Here is a 13,066-nt window from a genome sequence, read left to right as displayed (position 1 = left end):
GGTGATGGGGGTCCCACTCCCCCACGTACGGGTAGAGCGCTCAAACTCGAAACAGATAACAAGAACTCGGGTCCTAGGGGACATTAGCAAGTCAAAGTTCCGATGCTTTCGCAAAGGGGCTCACATATGCCTCTGCTTACAATTTTAGTTGTTAACAATTAAGTAAAGCATGTGTATCTCCAACAATTGATATAGCATGTGGTAACCTCCCAACAAGATATCCCGAACATCTCGAGATATCAACAAGACCCTAAACTCGCCTACGACTCGCAAAGCTGGCAAACAACAAACAATAGGTAGGGCGAGGAGGTGTATCTCGGACATATAGGTAACAGGTGGATAGGACACGTGACACAACAGAATCGCAACATAAGGATAGCAATAGATCAAAAGAGCATGTAAAAGTAAAATAGGTGAAGGGGTGGGCTCGCCTGAGAAAAGCTGCAGAAGAACTTGTCGGAGAACTCGTCGTATCTCACAGCAACACTTCGCGATCCTATCCGGGAAGAAGCAAAACTCTACAACAACCAACGGATGCACACCTTACTACTACGGCAAAAGAATCGGCATGATCAAGATAATATGCATGACATGGCAAACATGGTGCAATGCAATTTATCCAATTTAAGCGGAACCGGAGTCCGGACAAACAAAATAAGGTTGGAGTTGCATTTCTACCGGCAAATTTAAGTGTTGGTTAGCATGGCATAACATGGCAGGGGTGAGCTACTTCAATATAAATCGGAGCGAGAAATCGTAGCCGGTAATTCCCAAATACTCCGCGTTTAATTATTAGGTGTGATGCAAACTATAACGGAACCACATGATGCGGGATGCAAACAATTATATGAATGGAATATTAAAATTACTCACTATTTTCTGATAAACTTTCATATAGAAAACATTTTATTTCGTATTACCGTTTGAAAAATATAGAGTTTGCAAAGTTTCAACCATTTTCAGCAGAACAAATAAACTGATAGAATTTTGTTACAGCGAAGAAGCAACCCATGTTGGTTGGCTAACCTGATGGGCCAGGAATGCTGTCTAGATGATGAATGGACAACGCTGCTGTTGATCAGTGAACACGTAGCCTGATAGATGCACAAAAGGAAGTCAACCACCTGAGCCTGCTTCCAGATCGTGATGGATAAAGGAAAACTCGTATTTTTTATCTGACCTCAAAACTGAGGCTTGGCCAGCGAGGAAAAAGAAAGAAACAGCCCTTGCCTTGGTAACTGACGAAGAAGCACACAGCGACGAGGATGCGCTTATAAACTTGCTGGTGCCGGCAGAGAGCTGGATGGATGCATGCGTGTGGAGCTAAGCAAGCAAGCAGGCAGGTGGATGGATGGATGAACAGGAGCATGTCTAAGCTAGCTAGCTGTCGATGTTAGCTGCTGCTGATTGCATGGAACGCGAGAGGAAAAAGGCGGCCAGGCGCGCATGGCCTTGGGTTAGACTGCAACTGCTGTCGAACAGCTTGCGGGCATGCACACGCACAGAAGAAAACACATTTGGCTGGAGGTGCGGGGCAGGCAGCCTAGGAGCGATGCGGTCATGAGGCGCTGCTAGGATTGGACAGGAGGAGGCAGACGATGGTTCGGCGTGGAACGCACGATAGCAAAGAAGAAGGTGCAGCGATGGGCAGCTCCGCCACAGGTGGTTGTTTCGATTGGGGGTGGCGTGGTGATGTTGTTGCTCTGCAACTGGATCAACTGCAAAACGACGATGCAATTGCTGGGTCGATTGATTGGAGATGCAACGCTGCTGCTAGCTCGGCAAGGACATGAAAGGAACGGCGGCGGCTAGAGGAAGGAGCAAGGCTAGGGTTGGTTGGGGCTTGACTTTGAGGAGGGGAAAGCGAGCAGGTGGGGAGGGCGCTTGTGGAGGGGCTCACGCATAGCTCCTGCTGGTGTTGAGGATGAGCACAAAGAAGGGTCCAGCTAGGCAGGTAAGATGGCTTCGGTGGTGGGCTGGAGCAAAGGATGAGGCAAAGAAAGAAATGGGCTGCCACGGGAGAAAGGAAGAGGGCCAGGGGAGAGAGAGAGGGGAGAGAGAGAGCCCAAGGAGAGGGGAAGCTTTTGTTGTTTCCTTTTAAAAATATCTTTCTCCTTTCCTTTCAAAACTATTTTGCAAACTGAGTTTGAATACAATTCAAACAAAGTTTTAATTTGAAAAAGAGATGGAGAGATAGAGAACAAAGTAATTACAATAATATTTGTATTTGTTTTGATTTTAGGGTTTGTTAAATGAAAGAGGAGAGGGGGTTTATTAAACCATATGAGAGGGGAAACAAAATAATTAGGGTTTCAAAATAATTTTTATTTTGTAAAAACCATGGATGATATGATGCATGATGTCATGACGATGCATAAAAGAAAAACACAAACATATCTAATAGGGGTGCTACCCTGGGACGTTACAATCGACACCACTAACAAGGGATCGCGCCCCGAGATCCCACGTCCAGGTACGGGGAAGAGAGGTGAACTAGCGGATCTTCAGGCGACGTGTCGATCTCCGCGACACCACTAACAAGAGTTGTTGCTCCATGTAGATCGGTCGACACCACTAACAAGAAGTCGTTCTTCCGCTGTTGATGATGCGCTCTTGTCGGATCCTCCGAAGATCGAGCCTATTAGGATGGGGCAAAGATCGTCCAACCCACGTCGGAACCTAAGACTCGGAGAAACTCAGATAAGAGAGAAGACTCAAAATCGCAAAGGTAAGAGGAGAAAGAATTTAGGTAAGGAGAAAATTCAGAGCTAATCAGATCTATCCAACGAATTTTAGAAAATAGTTTTGACACTAGACACAACAACGTCCGTTGGCAAGGTTATCCTACAGGCTGGACTAGTGGGGTACCGTCAACCTGGGCTCTGATACCAACTTGTGACGCCCCGGAACCGGTACCATGAGGATTCCAGCGATCCCGCCGAAATCCGCACGATATCGATTCAGAGACGCCCTCCGACATGACGTGCGCGAAGAATCACACACGTGATGCCAGAGGAATTAACACGAGCGGTAACATTGCAACAGGATTACAATAGAGCCCACAAGAAACATATATTACATCAACGACTCCAACGAGTCAAGATACAAATAGATACATACAAAGATCCAAATCATACAGAAGATCAAATACGTCCGAGTACGGACAAGATACAAATTGGACTAAGAGTCCTGAAGATAACCAGTGGCGTCCATAACCCTGCCTGTGCCAAGCCTAAGAGTAACCTTGCTAACGTCGTCATCTCGTACTGTCAAAGTCGGGCCATCGGTTGCCGACAGAAGGGGGAGGAGACAAAAAGAAAGGAAGGCGAGGGTAAGTACCATTGGCACGTACTTGCGAGACAAGACCAGCTATGCTCGCTGGTGGGCGGTATAAACTTCACCCGGCTATATGTGGAGTTAGCGGCAGCAAAGCTACTATCCAATAGAGACACGCTACAACATCCGTCTACTCAGAGAAGATAAGAGAGCGCACAAGGTAACAGTTCTATACTCTGCAAACATAACACAGCCGATGCGATCCCCCTTCGCCAAGAGGTATTGCAAAGGCACACACACTTTTGAAAGGGTTTTATTAGCAATTTATTAACAACAGGAAATAAGGTGTAAGTTGTTCTATGATCAAGCTATACAATTCCAAGTCGTCCATAACCACGGACGCGGCTTATCGATAAGATGTACACCCTGCAGGGGTTGCCCAAATGTAACCATACGCATGCTCGAACCCACTTACTACAGGTGGAGTCTCACAACAAGACCGTTCCCAATGCAAGAGAAAGTTTAATGGGAGCCACCCAACTAAGCTACCCGTGACGAAGTTCGGCCGTACTCCGATACGGACCCAGAGGTTTGCGACGGCTTCCAAGGCGGGCACTAACGACCGGCCAAGGATAAGGAGTCCCGCGTTATGAGTACAGTACAGAATATAAACACCCGAAGGCAACAAGAAGTAAATCGTGCATCGTGCATATGGGCAAATAAAACCAAAGTTGTGGCTCCCAATAAACAGACTCGAGGAAAGGTAGTGGGTGATGGGGGTCCCACTCCCCCACGTACGGGTAGAGCGCTCAAACTCGAAACAGATAACAAGAACTCGGGTCCTAGGGGACATTAGCAAGTCAAAGTTCCGATGCTTTCGCAAAGGGGCTCACATATGCCTCTGCTTACAATTTTAGTTGTTAACAATTAAGTAAAGCATGTGTATCTCCAACAATTGATATAGCATGTGGTAACCTCCCAACAAGATATCCCGAACATCTCGAGATATCAACAAGACCCTAAACTCGCCTACGACTCGCAAAGCTGGCAAACAACAAACAATAGGTAGGGCGAGGAGGTGTATCTCGGACATATAGGTAACAGGTGGATAGGACACGTGACACAACAGAATCGCAACATAAGGATAGCAATAGATCAAAAGAGCATGTAAAAGTAAAATAGGTGAAGGGGTGGGCTCGCCTGAGAAAAGCTGCAGAAGAACTTGTCGGAGAACTCGTCGTATCTCACAGCAACACTTCGCGATCCTATCCGGGAAGAAGCAAAACTCTACAACAACCAACGGATGCACACCTTACTACTACGGCAAAAGAATCGGCATGATCAAGATAATATGCATGACATGGCAAACATGGTGCAATGCAATTTATCCAATTTAAGCGGAACCGGAGTCCGGACAAACAAAATAAGGTTGGAGTTGCATTTCTACCGGCAAATTTAAGTGTTGGTTAGCATGGCATAACATGGCGAAAGTGAGCTACTTCAATATAAATCGGAGCGAGAAATCGTGTAGGTAATTCCCAAATACTCCGCGTTTAATTATTAGGTGTGATGCAAACTATAACGGAACCACATGATGCGGGATGCAAACAATTATATGAATGGAATATTAAAATTACTCACTATTTTCTGATAAACTTTCATATAGAAAACATTTTATTTCGTATTACCGTTTGAAAAATATAGAGTTTGCAAAGTTTCAACCATTTTCAGCAGAACAAATAAACTGATAGAATTTTGTTACAGCGAAGAAGCAACCCATGTTGGTTGGCTAACCTGATGGGCCAGGAATGCTGTCTAGATGATGAATGGACAACGCTGCTGTTGATCAGTGAACACGTAGCCTGATAGATGCACAAAAGGAAGTCAACCACCTGAGCCTGCTTCCAGATCGTGATGGATAAAGGAAAACTCGTATTTTTTATCTGACCTCAAAACTGAGGCTTGGCCAGCGAGGAAAAAGAAAGAAACAGCCCTTGCCTTGGTAACTGACGAAGAAGCACACAGCGACGAGGATGCGCTTATAAACTTGCTGGTGCCGGCAGAGAGCTGGATGGATGCATGCGTGTGGAGCTAAGCAAGCAAGCAGGCAGGTGGATGGATGGATGAACAGGAGCATGTCTAAGCTAGCTAGCTGTCGATGTTAGCTGCTGCTGATTGCATGGAACGCGAGAGGAAAAAGGCGGCCAGGCGCGCATGGCCTTGGGTTAGACTGCAACTGCTGTCGAACAGCTTGCGGGCATGCACACGCACAGAAGAAAACACATTTGGCTGGAGGTGCGGGGCAGGCAGCCTAGGAGCGATGCGGTCATGAGGCGCTGCTAGGATTGGACAGGAGGAGGCAGACGATGGTTCGGCGTGGAACGCACGATAGCAAAGAAGAAGGTGCAGCGATGGGCAGCTCCGCCACAGGTGGTTGTTTCGATTGGGGGTGGCGTGGTGATGTTGTTGCTCTGCAACTGGATCAACTGCAAAACGACGATGCAATTGCTGGGTCGATTGATTGGAGATGCAACGCTGCTGCTAGCTCGGCAAGGACATGAAAGGAACGGCGGCGGCTAGAGGAAGGAGCAAGGCTAGGGTTGGTTGGGGCTTGACTTTGAGGAGGGGAAAGCGAGCAGGTGGGGAGGGCGCTTGTGGAGGGGCTCACGCATAGCTCCTGCTGGTGTTGAGGATGAGCACAAAGAAGGGTCCAGCTAGGCAGGTAAGATGGCTTCGGTGGTGGGCTGGAGCAAAGGATGAGGCAAAGAAAGAAATGGGCTGCCACGGGAGAAAGGAAGAGGGCCAGGGGAGAGAGAGAGGGGAGAGAGAGAGCCCAAGGAGAGGGGAAGCTTTTGTTGTTTCCTTTTAAAAATATCTTTCTCCTTTCCTTTCAAAACTATTTTGCAAACTGAGTTTGAATACAATTCAAACAAAGTTTTAATTTGAAAAAGAGATGGAGAGATAGAGAACAAAGTAATTACAATAATATTTGTATTTGTTTTGATTTTAGGGTTTGTTAAATGAAAGAGGAGAGGGGGTTTATTAAACCATATGAGAGGGGAAACAAAATAATTAGGGTTTCAAAATAATTTTTATTTTGTAAAAACCATGGATGATATGATGCATGATGTCATGACGATGCATAAAAGAAAAACACAAACATATCTAATAGGGGTGCTACCCTGGGACGTTACAACTCACTTGATCTAACAAAGGATGTCTTCACTTTATCTAAATTTAGATACATCATGTTAGATAGAAGGATTAATTTACTACAACCGGCGGTAGCGGCGGTTGCTGCAAGCAAAAGTGGTGGGTGCTACAACCGGTTGTGGTGGTTGCTGCAAGCAGTGGCGGAGACAGGCCCCAGGCTGCACGGGCGTTGGCCCGGGGCGTGAGCAAAAAACACAGGCTTAATTATAGCAAAAATTACACTGTAGCGTACTGTAGCGCACTGTAGCAAGAAGATGGCCCGGGGCGTTGTCAGATCCTGGCTCCGCAACTGGCTGCAAGCGCCGGTGGGGACTGTTACAAGCGGTAGCAGAGGTTGTTACAAGGGGCGTCTCTGGTTGCTACAATCTGCAGCGACGGCCGCTGCCACGACGACGGTGCTACGGACGTCTGGTGGTGTTGTCTTGGGCAGTCGGAGTTGTTTTCAACCTTGGACGACGCTGCATGGTGCAGGCACCTGGCACGTTTCTGCTCGCCATGGCCACCGTTGTTGCGTGCGGATGTCGCTGGTGCTGGAGGCAGCGGTTAGCCGCGCTAGGTCGACAGTGCTACCGGCGAGCGTGGGAGCTGTGCGCCAGATATTGTGTAGGGAGGTGTGCGGGAAGATGGAGGGTAATATGTGACCCAAGACACGGTCAGAGAAGAAGCGACGCATGGCTAACCTTTTCTTCCGCATGCGTGAGTACTCTTAGGACACGTGTCGAGCGGTGGAGGCAGGGATCCAGGCTTCCGATCCTGTGAGAACGCTCAACACACACCTAAAAAAATGCATGCATCAATATATGTGTGCCAGCGTGCAAGCCTTTTCCCCTCGTGGATCCCGGATCCTAGTTCCCAAATGTGACAGATCATCATAGTTAGGGCGTGTTTAGTTTTTGCCTACGTTTGTCCTGCCAATTTATGGGCGTAGCTTTTCACCGCCCCCATCTTGTCGGCGCAAAATTGTATTAGAAAGCTGAAGGCAGCCTGGGCACGCTAAATAGTGGGCTTCAATCCAAACGATAGCCATCAACTTGGTCAACGCCAATTATTTGGCTTGGCAGCGTGGGGCTCCTTTTTTTCGATAAGGAGCATATATTAATATCGCGTAGATACCCAATACACCCAGCCTCTGCAACAACGTATTACCCTAGCGGTATTACGGATGCACATATCCAAAAAAAGGGAAGAATTACACACAAAAAAAAAAGAGAAAAGGTCCCGCTACAGTGATCAATTCCTTGAAACAGCTGCCTAAGATGCGGCTGCTCCAAGTCACGAAACACCAAGCCAACTCCTCATCGCTGCCAAGACTCAAACCATCATTGCATACCTCAGATCTCGGCGACCATGACCTTCTCCGTCAGCACCATGGAACGAGAACATGCCCCACGATATTAACAGCCAACAGAGCTTCGAAGCGCTCCCTCTGAAACCAAACGGCCAGGGTAAAACATGGGTGCGCACGACCGAATCACTTCCGAACCAGCAAACTCTAGGCATGATACGCCCAGTAGAGCTCGCCGGCGGAGTCTTCCGGAACACGACGCTTCAGCCAGATCAATGACGCATGGCATCCGACAGACCTTCACCTTGGCATTGAAGAGAAACCCAAGACCACCTCCTTTTATTCAAACCGAGGAGCGGACAGAACAGAACATCATCGCAGAACATCACCGGCGTGGACAAGCCAACATCAGATCGTCCGCAACGGCTTGACTGGTCGATCTGAGGTCAAAGGCTGAAGTGTCTACTGCCCCACGGCTGGACGCAAAATCGTCCCAATCCCCTCCCCCCTCCTCGTGCTCGCACGGGGGGCAGCCTGACCGGCGACCGGCATGCCGCCCCGAGGTCCACCGCGCCGCCACGAAGACAGCGGGCCTAGGCGGAACCCTAGACCCGCGGCTAGCCTCCATCATCCACCACCGCAAAGGAACATATTCCGGCGGCCGCCGCCGCCTGGCCGGGGAAACGCCGCCCCGTCCACCGCCCACGGCCAACTCCATCGTCCCAGCCCCAGCTGCTCCGTCGAAGAAGAACCGCCGCGACCACCTCCCCCAGCACCTTCGGAACTGGGGGGGCGCCGCCACCGCGGCCGGCGCCGGTGGCAGCGGCGAAGAGGAGGGCAGATCGGGAAGGAACGACTGGCGGCGAGATCGGGCCCCCCGGCGGCTCCCTGGGGAGCGCCGCGAGAGGGGAGGAGGTTACGGGGAGGAGGGCCAGCGTGGGGCTCCTATCCAAACAGACCCTTACAATGCATCCAAATCGACCGATGATCCAACCACATGGGAGAAATATTACTTTTCTCTTATAATACTCAGGAGACAAAACACGAGAATCAACAAATGATCCACACACATGCATCCTAATCGTATTGTTTATTGACATATTGTCACTTTACTTTTGCCAAATTCAGCTTGTCAAAAAGAGATGATGTACTAGCATTTCAGCCATATCGGCGGCGGTAGGAGGCGATAATCACGTCCAAACTACTCCAGGAACGCCGGTCGTGTAGTAGATTTGACATCGCCTATGGGACACTGGCAGCAACGCAGACGGGGTGGCCGGGTGGCTGGCTGCTGACTATTCAACGGCACGGGTCGCTGCTAAGTGGGCCCGCTTGTACATATACTATTCCAGCTTCTGCTCCTGTGTCTCAACTCTCAAAGCCCACTCTCGTGCCCATCCTGTGTCTATAAATGCGTCCCCTGTAATGCAACACTTCAGTGCCACATAGAGACCAGCTCTCCAGCACCACTAAACAAACTATACGGACAAGAAGGATCTCACCTCGAGCAAGGAGAGCAGAGAGGCTTCAACAATGGACTCCGCCGCCGCGCTCCCACCGGCCGTCGAGCCCAAGAAGACGGGAAACGTCAAGTTCGCCTTCGCCTGCGCTATCCTCGCCTCCATGACCTCCATCCTCCTCGGCTATGGTACGTGACGTGCATCCACCCATTCATTACCACTGTTGCACTTACTACAGTACGTCGCATGGGCTGATCATGTGAAACCATTTTGCAGACATCGGGGTGATGAGCGGGGCGTCGCTGTACATCCAGGAAGACCTAAAGATCACCGACACGCAGGTGGAGGTCCTCTTGGGCATCCTCAACGTCTACTCCCTCATCGGCTCCTTCGCGGCCGGGAGGACGTCCGACTGGATCGGCCGGCGCTTCACCATCGTCTTCGCCGCCGTCATCTTCTTCGCCGGCGCCCTCATCATGGGCTTCTCCGTCAACTTCGCCATGCTCATGTTCGGCCGCTTCGTCGCCGGCATCGGCGTTGGCTACGCGCTCATGATCGCGCCCGTCTACACGGCCGAGGTGTCCCCCGCCTCTTCCCGCGGCTTCCTCACCTCCTTCCCGGAGGTGTTCATCAACTTCGGCATCCTCCTCGGATACGTCTCCAATTACGCCTTCTCCCGCCTCACGCTCCACCTCGGCTGGCGCGTCATGCTCGGCATCGGCGCGGGGCCCTCCGTCCTGCTCGGTTTCATGGTCCTCGGCATGCCGGAGTCTCCCCGTTGGCTCGTCATGAAGGGACGTCTCGCGGACGCCAAGGTCGTTCTTGCCAGGACCTCCGACACGCCGGAGGAAGCCGCCGAGCGCCTCGACGACATCAAGACCGCGGCCGGCATCCCTCTGGACCTCGATGGCGACGTGGTCGCCGTGCCCAAGACCAAGGGGAGCTCCCAGGAGAAGCGCGTGTGGAAGGAGCTCATCTTCTCGCCGACCCCGGCCATGCGCCACATCCTCATCTCCGGAATCGGCATCCACTTCTTCCAGCAGGCGTCGGGCATCGACGCCGTCGTGCTCTACAGCCCGCGCGTGTTCAAGAGCGCGGGCATCACGGGAGACAAACGCCTCCTGGGCACCACCGTCGCCGTCGGGGCCACCAAGACGGTCTTCATCCTCGTCGCCACCTTCCTCCTCGACCGCATCGGCCGGCGCCCGCTGCTGCTCACCAGCACGGGCGGCATGATCGTCTCCCTCGCCGGCCTCGCCGCGGGGCTCACCGTCGTCAGCAAGCACCCGGACGAGAAGATCACCTGGGCCATCGTGCTCTGCATCTTCTGCATCATGGCCTACGTCGCCTTCTTCTCCATCGGCCTCGGCCCCATCACGTGGGTCTACAGCTCCGAGATCTTCCCGCTCCACGTGCGCGCGCTCGGATGCTCGCTCGGCGTGGCGCTCAACCGCCTCACCAGCGGCGTCATCTCCATGACCTTCCTCTCGCTCTCCAAGGCCATCACCATCGGCGGCGCCTTCTTCCTCTTCGCCGGCATCGCCTCCTTGGCCTGGGTCTTCTTCTTCACCTACCTGCCGGAGACCCGCGGGCGCACGCTGGAGGACATGAGCCAGATCTTCGGCTCCACGGCCACGCACAAGCAGGCCGGCGCCACCGCGGAAGCCGCCGCCAAGGACAAGAAGGTGGAAATGGCTGCCACCAACTGATCGATCGACCGAAGACTGCCAGATTGCGATGCGAAGACTTTGTGCTGCTGTATCCGTCTTGATCGGCTAGCTAGCTGCCACTACGCCACATAGACGACGAAGTAACGTGGGAAGATTCGCTGATCCGGCCGGTGCTGCTGGAGGGCGATGGCAAGCTCCAGCTCGATCGAGACGTTAATGGCTAGTAGACTAGTTCTTAAATGTTCAAGTACGTGAGTTTAAGTTCGCGCTTTGGTTTGTCCGGGCTGGTTGTGATTTGCGAACAATCCGACAATGCCAAGGTAATTAAGCCCAATTGTCGCCGGGCTAGTGTGTATAACTGTAGTAGACTGCAGAGAGGTGTGCTTCTTCGGCGTTTGTCTCGTGCTCGCTTTGCATGGTTAGGAAGAAAACTGGCCCACTACCATGCGAGATGTGTGATTTCGAAGAAAACGGATGGTGGTTCGAGGAATCTGCCTGCCGATCGTTGTAGTGAGCCATCAGCCAAGCAAGTCATGGAAAGAGTGTAAGGGAAAACTATATGTATCTATGTGAAGACTTTGTTTTTGACAATTAATACCGCATATATTTAAAGTACAAAATAGTACGTGGTAGAGACGTAGAGACACGTGAGCTCTCTCTAGCAATTACAAAATAAAATCTAAAAATTAAATCTTTGAGGTCTTCAATTTTTTTCTTCGATGTAATCTTGTTCTTTTCTGACGGCAGCCAAAAGTAAATACCCAAGCCACAAACTTGTAAATATCAATGAAGGTTCTTCTATAATTTTAAATTGAGCCGCAACGCAAAAGTTACGTGCAAGCGCGCAACTATTGAAGTAGTCAATCAACATCAGCAAGAGTACCAACACTAGTATACTAGGGAAAAGTAACCTGACAACCTTGCCAATGTTGTTGGTGATCTGAGAGTATGAATCACCATTATCAAAGACGTAGAAAACGGGACAAATATTGCGAGGACAATCATCCTCGCGGCAACCATAAGAAAATATCCAAAATATATCTGGCCAAGCAGAATGTGAAGACCCATAACTAGAAAACTACAATCTTTCAACAATACCATTGATGTCGAAAAGGAGATCTTGTTGTCGAACGAAGAGCTGAGTATCACCTATTGTAGACCATGCCATCTCCATTAAGGTGGGTGCCAAAAAGAAGATGCCTATGAAATCCCTAGAAAATACTACTTTTATTAAAAATTCCACACATAGATTGGGTTTCCCACTCCTCCTAACGCTGGCGAGGCCAGCCGAAGGAGGGGGAACCGATCTATGGAGGAGGCGGCTGCGGTTTTGTTAGGAAAGGAGAGCCCATCTATGTAAAGACTTGGGAGTAATTTTAGCACACGATGTCGGTTAGTAAGAAAATTGGCGGTGGTTCATGCACAAAATATTGATCCCTAATTTATATTGTCGTATTGCCATGACACTCCAGGGTATATATAGAGGTATAAAGAGGTGGTAGACTTGGAGTACAAGATGATGCCGAATCCTAGTCTATCTCGAAATCCTAATGTATAGGTATATTCTAACATCCTCCCTCATTCGTACCAGGAGTGAAGTGGACAATTGCGATTGGATTCGAAGTCTCGCGCTTCCGTCCTCTTCTCTTAGTTGTGGTGAGTGGTGTATCCTTCTAGTGTCTTCTCTTCCCTCCCACAGTCACAGCGGGAGTGTCGTGGACACAAGTGACGACGCGGACGTTGTTGACTGGAGTTCTCGAGTTGTCGTAGACGATTTAATGATGTTGAAGTACGTGATCATGATGTCTCCATGGTCGACATGGGTGTGGTCGATCTCATAGTCATCGTACGTTGTGTGTAGCGGTATTCGCTAGAGGCGCAAAAAATTACGCGGGTGGTAGGGGTTTAGGTTTTCTGTGGCACCGGCAGGAATCTGCTGTGGCAACAAAGATCTTGGGTCATTGTGCGGCGGCGGCAAGGACCGATCAGATCTTTGCTCAAGACCGGGTGTGCCCCCCCCCCCCCCCCCCCCTAGGAAAATATCTCCCCGGGATGGCGCGTGATGCGGAAGTCGTGGAAGGTCTAGGATCGGTGTCGGAGACTAATCGCTTTGATAGCATGTAGAAAATATTGATCCCTAATTTTTGTTATTGTATTACTAT

The 13,066-nt window shown here is 50.4% G+C and overlaps 1 protein-coding gene across 1 annotated transcript; it reads left to right on the top strand.

Annotated features, from left to right (window-relative positions):
* The first annotated feature begins 9,199 nt into the window (after positions 1–9,199).
* Positions 9,200–11,495, top strand: LOC127332887 (polyol transporter 5). The gene is made up of 2 exons (XM_051359217.1): positions 9,200–9,422; positions 9,511–11,495. Exons 1-2 carry the CDS (start codon positions 9,308–9,310, stop codon positions 10,941–10,943), a joined length of 1,548 nt encoding a protein of 515 aa, XP_051215177.1. The 5' UTR covers positions 9,200–9,307; the 3' UTR covers positions 10,944–11,495.
* The last annotated feature ends 1,571 nt before the right edge of the window (positions 11,496–13,066 follow it).

This window comes from Lolium perenne, chromosome 2 (assembly GCF_019359855.2).
Source record: "Lolium perenne isolate Kyuss_39 chromosome 2, Kyuss_2.0, whole genome shotgun sequence".
NCBI lineage: Eukaryota > Viridiplantae > Streptophyta > Magnoliopsida > Poales > Poaceae > Lolium > Lolium perenne.
Note: the sequence above shows the minus strand (reverse complement) of the source record. Positions and strands in the feature narration are given on the sequence as shown.

Excerpts from the sequence above, each read along its gene's own strand:
- LOC127332887 (XM_051359217.1), top strand. The coding sequence starts at position 9,308 with ATGGACTCCGCCGCCGCGCTCCCACCGGCCGTCGAGCCCAAGAAGACG. Across the intron at positions 9,423-9,510 it reads CTCCATCCTCCTCGGCTATG|ACATCGGGGTGATGAGCGGG; the intron begins GTACGTGACGTG and ends ACCATTTTGCAG.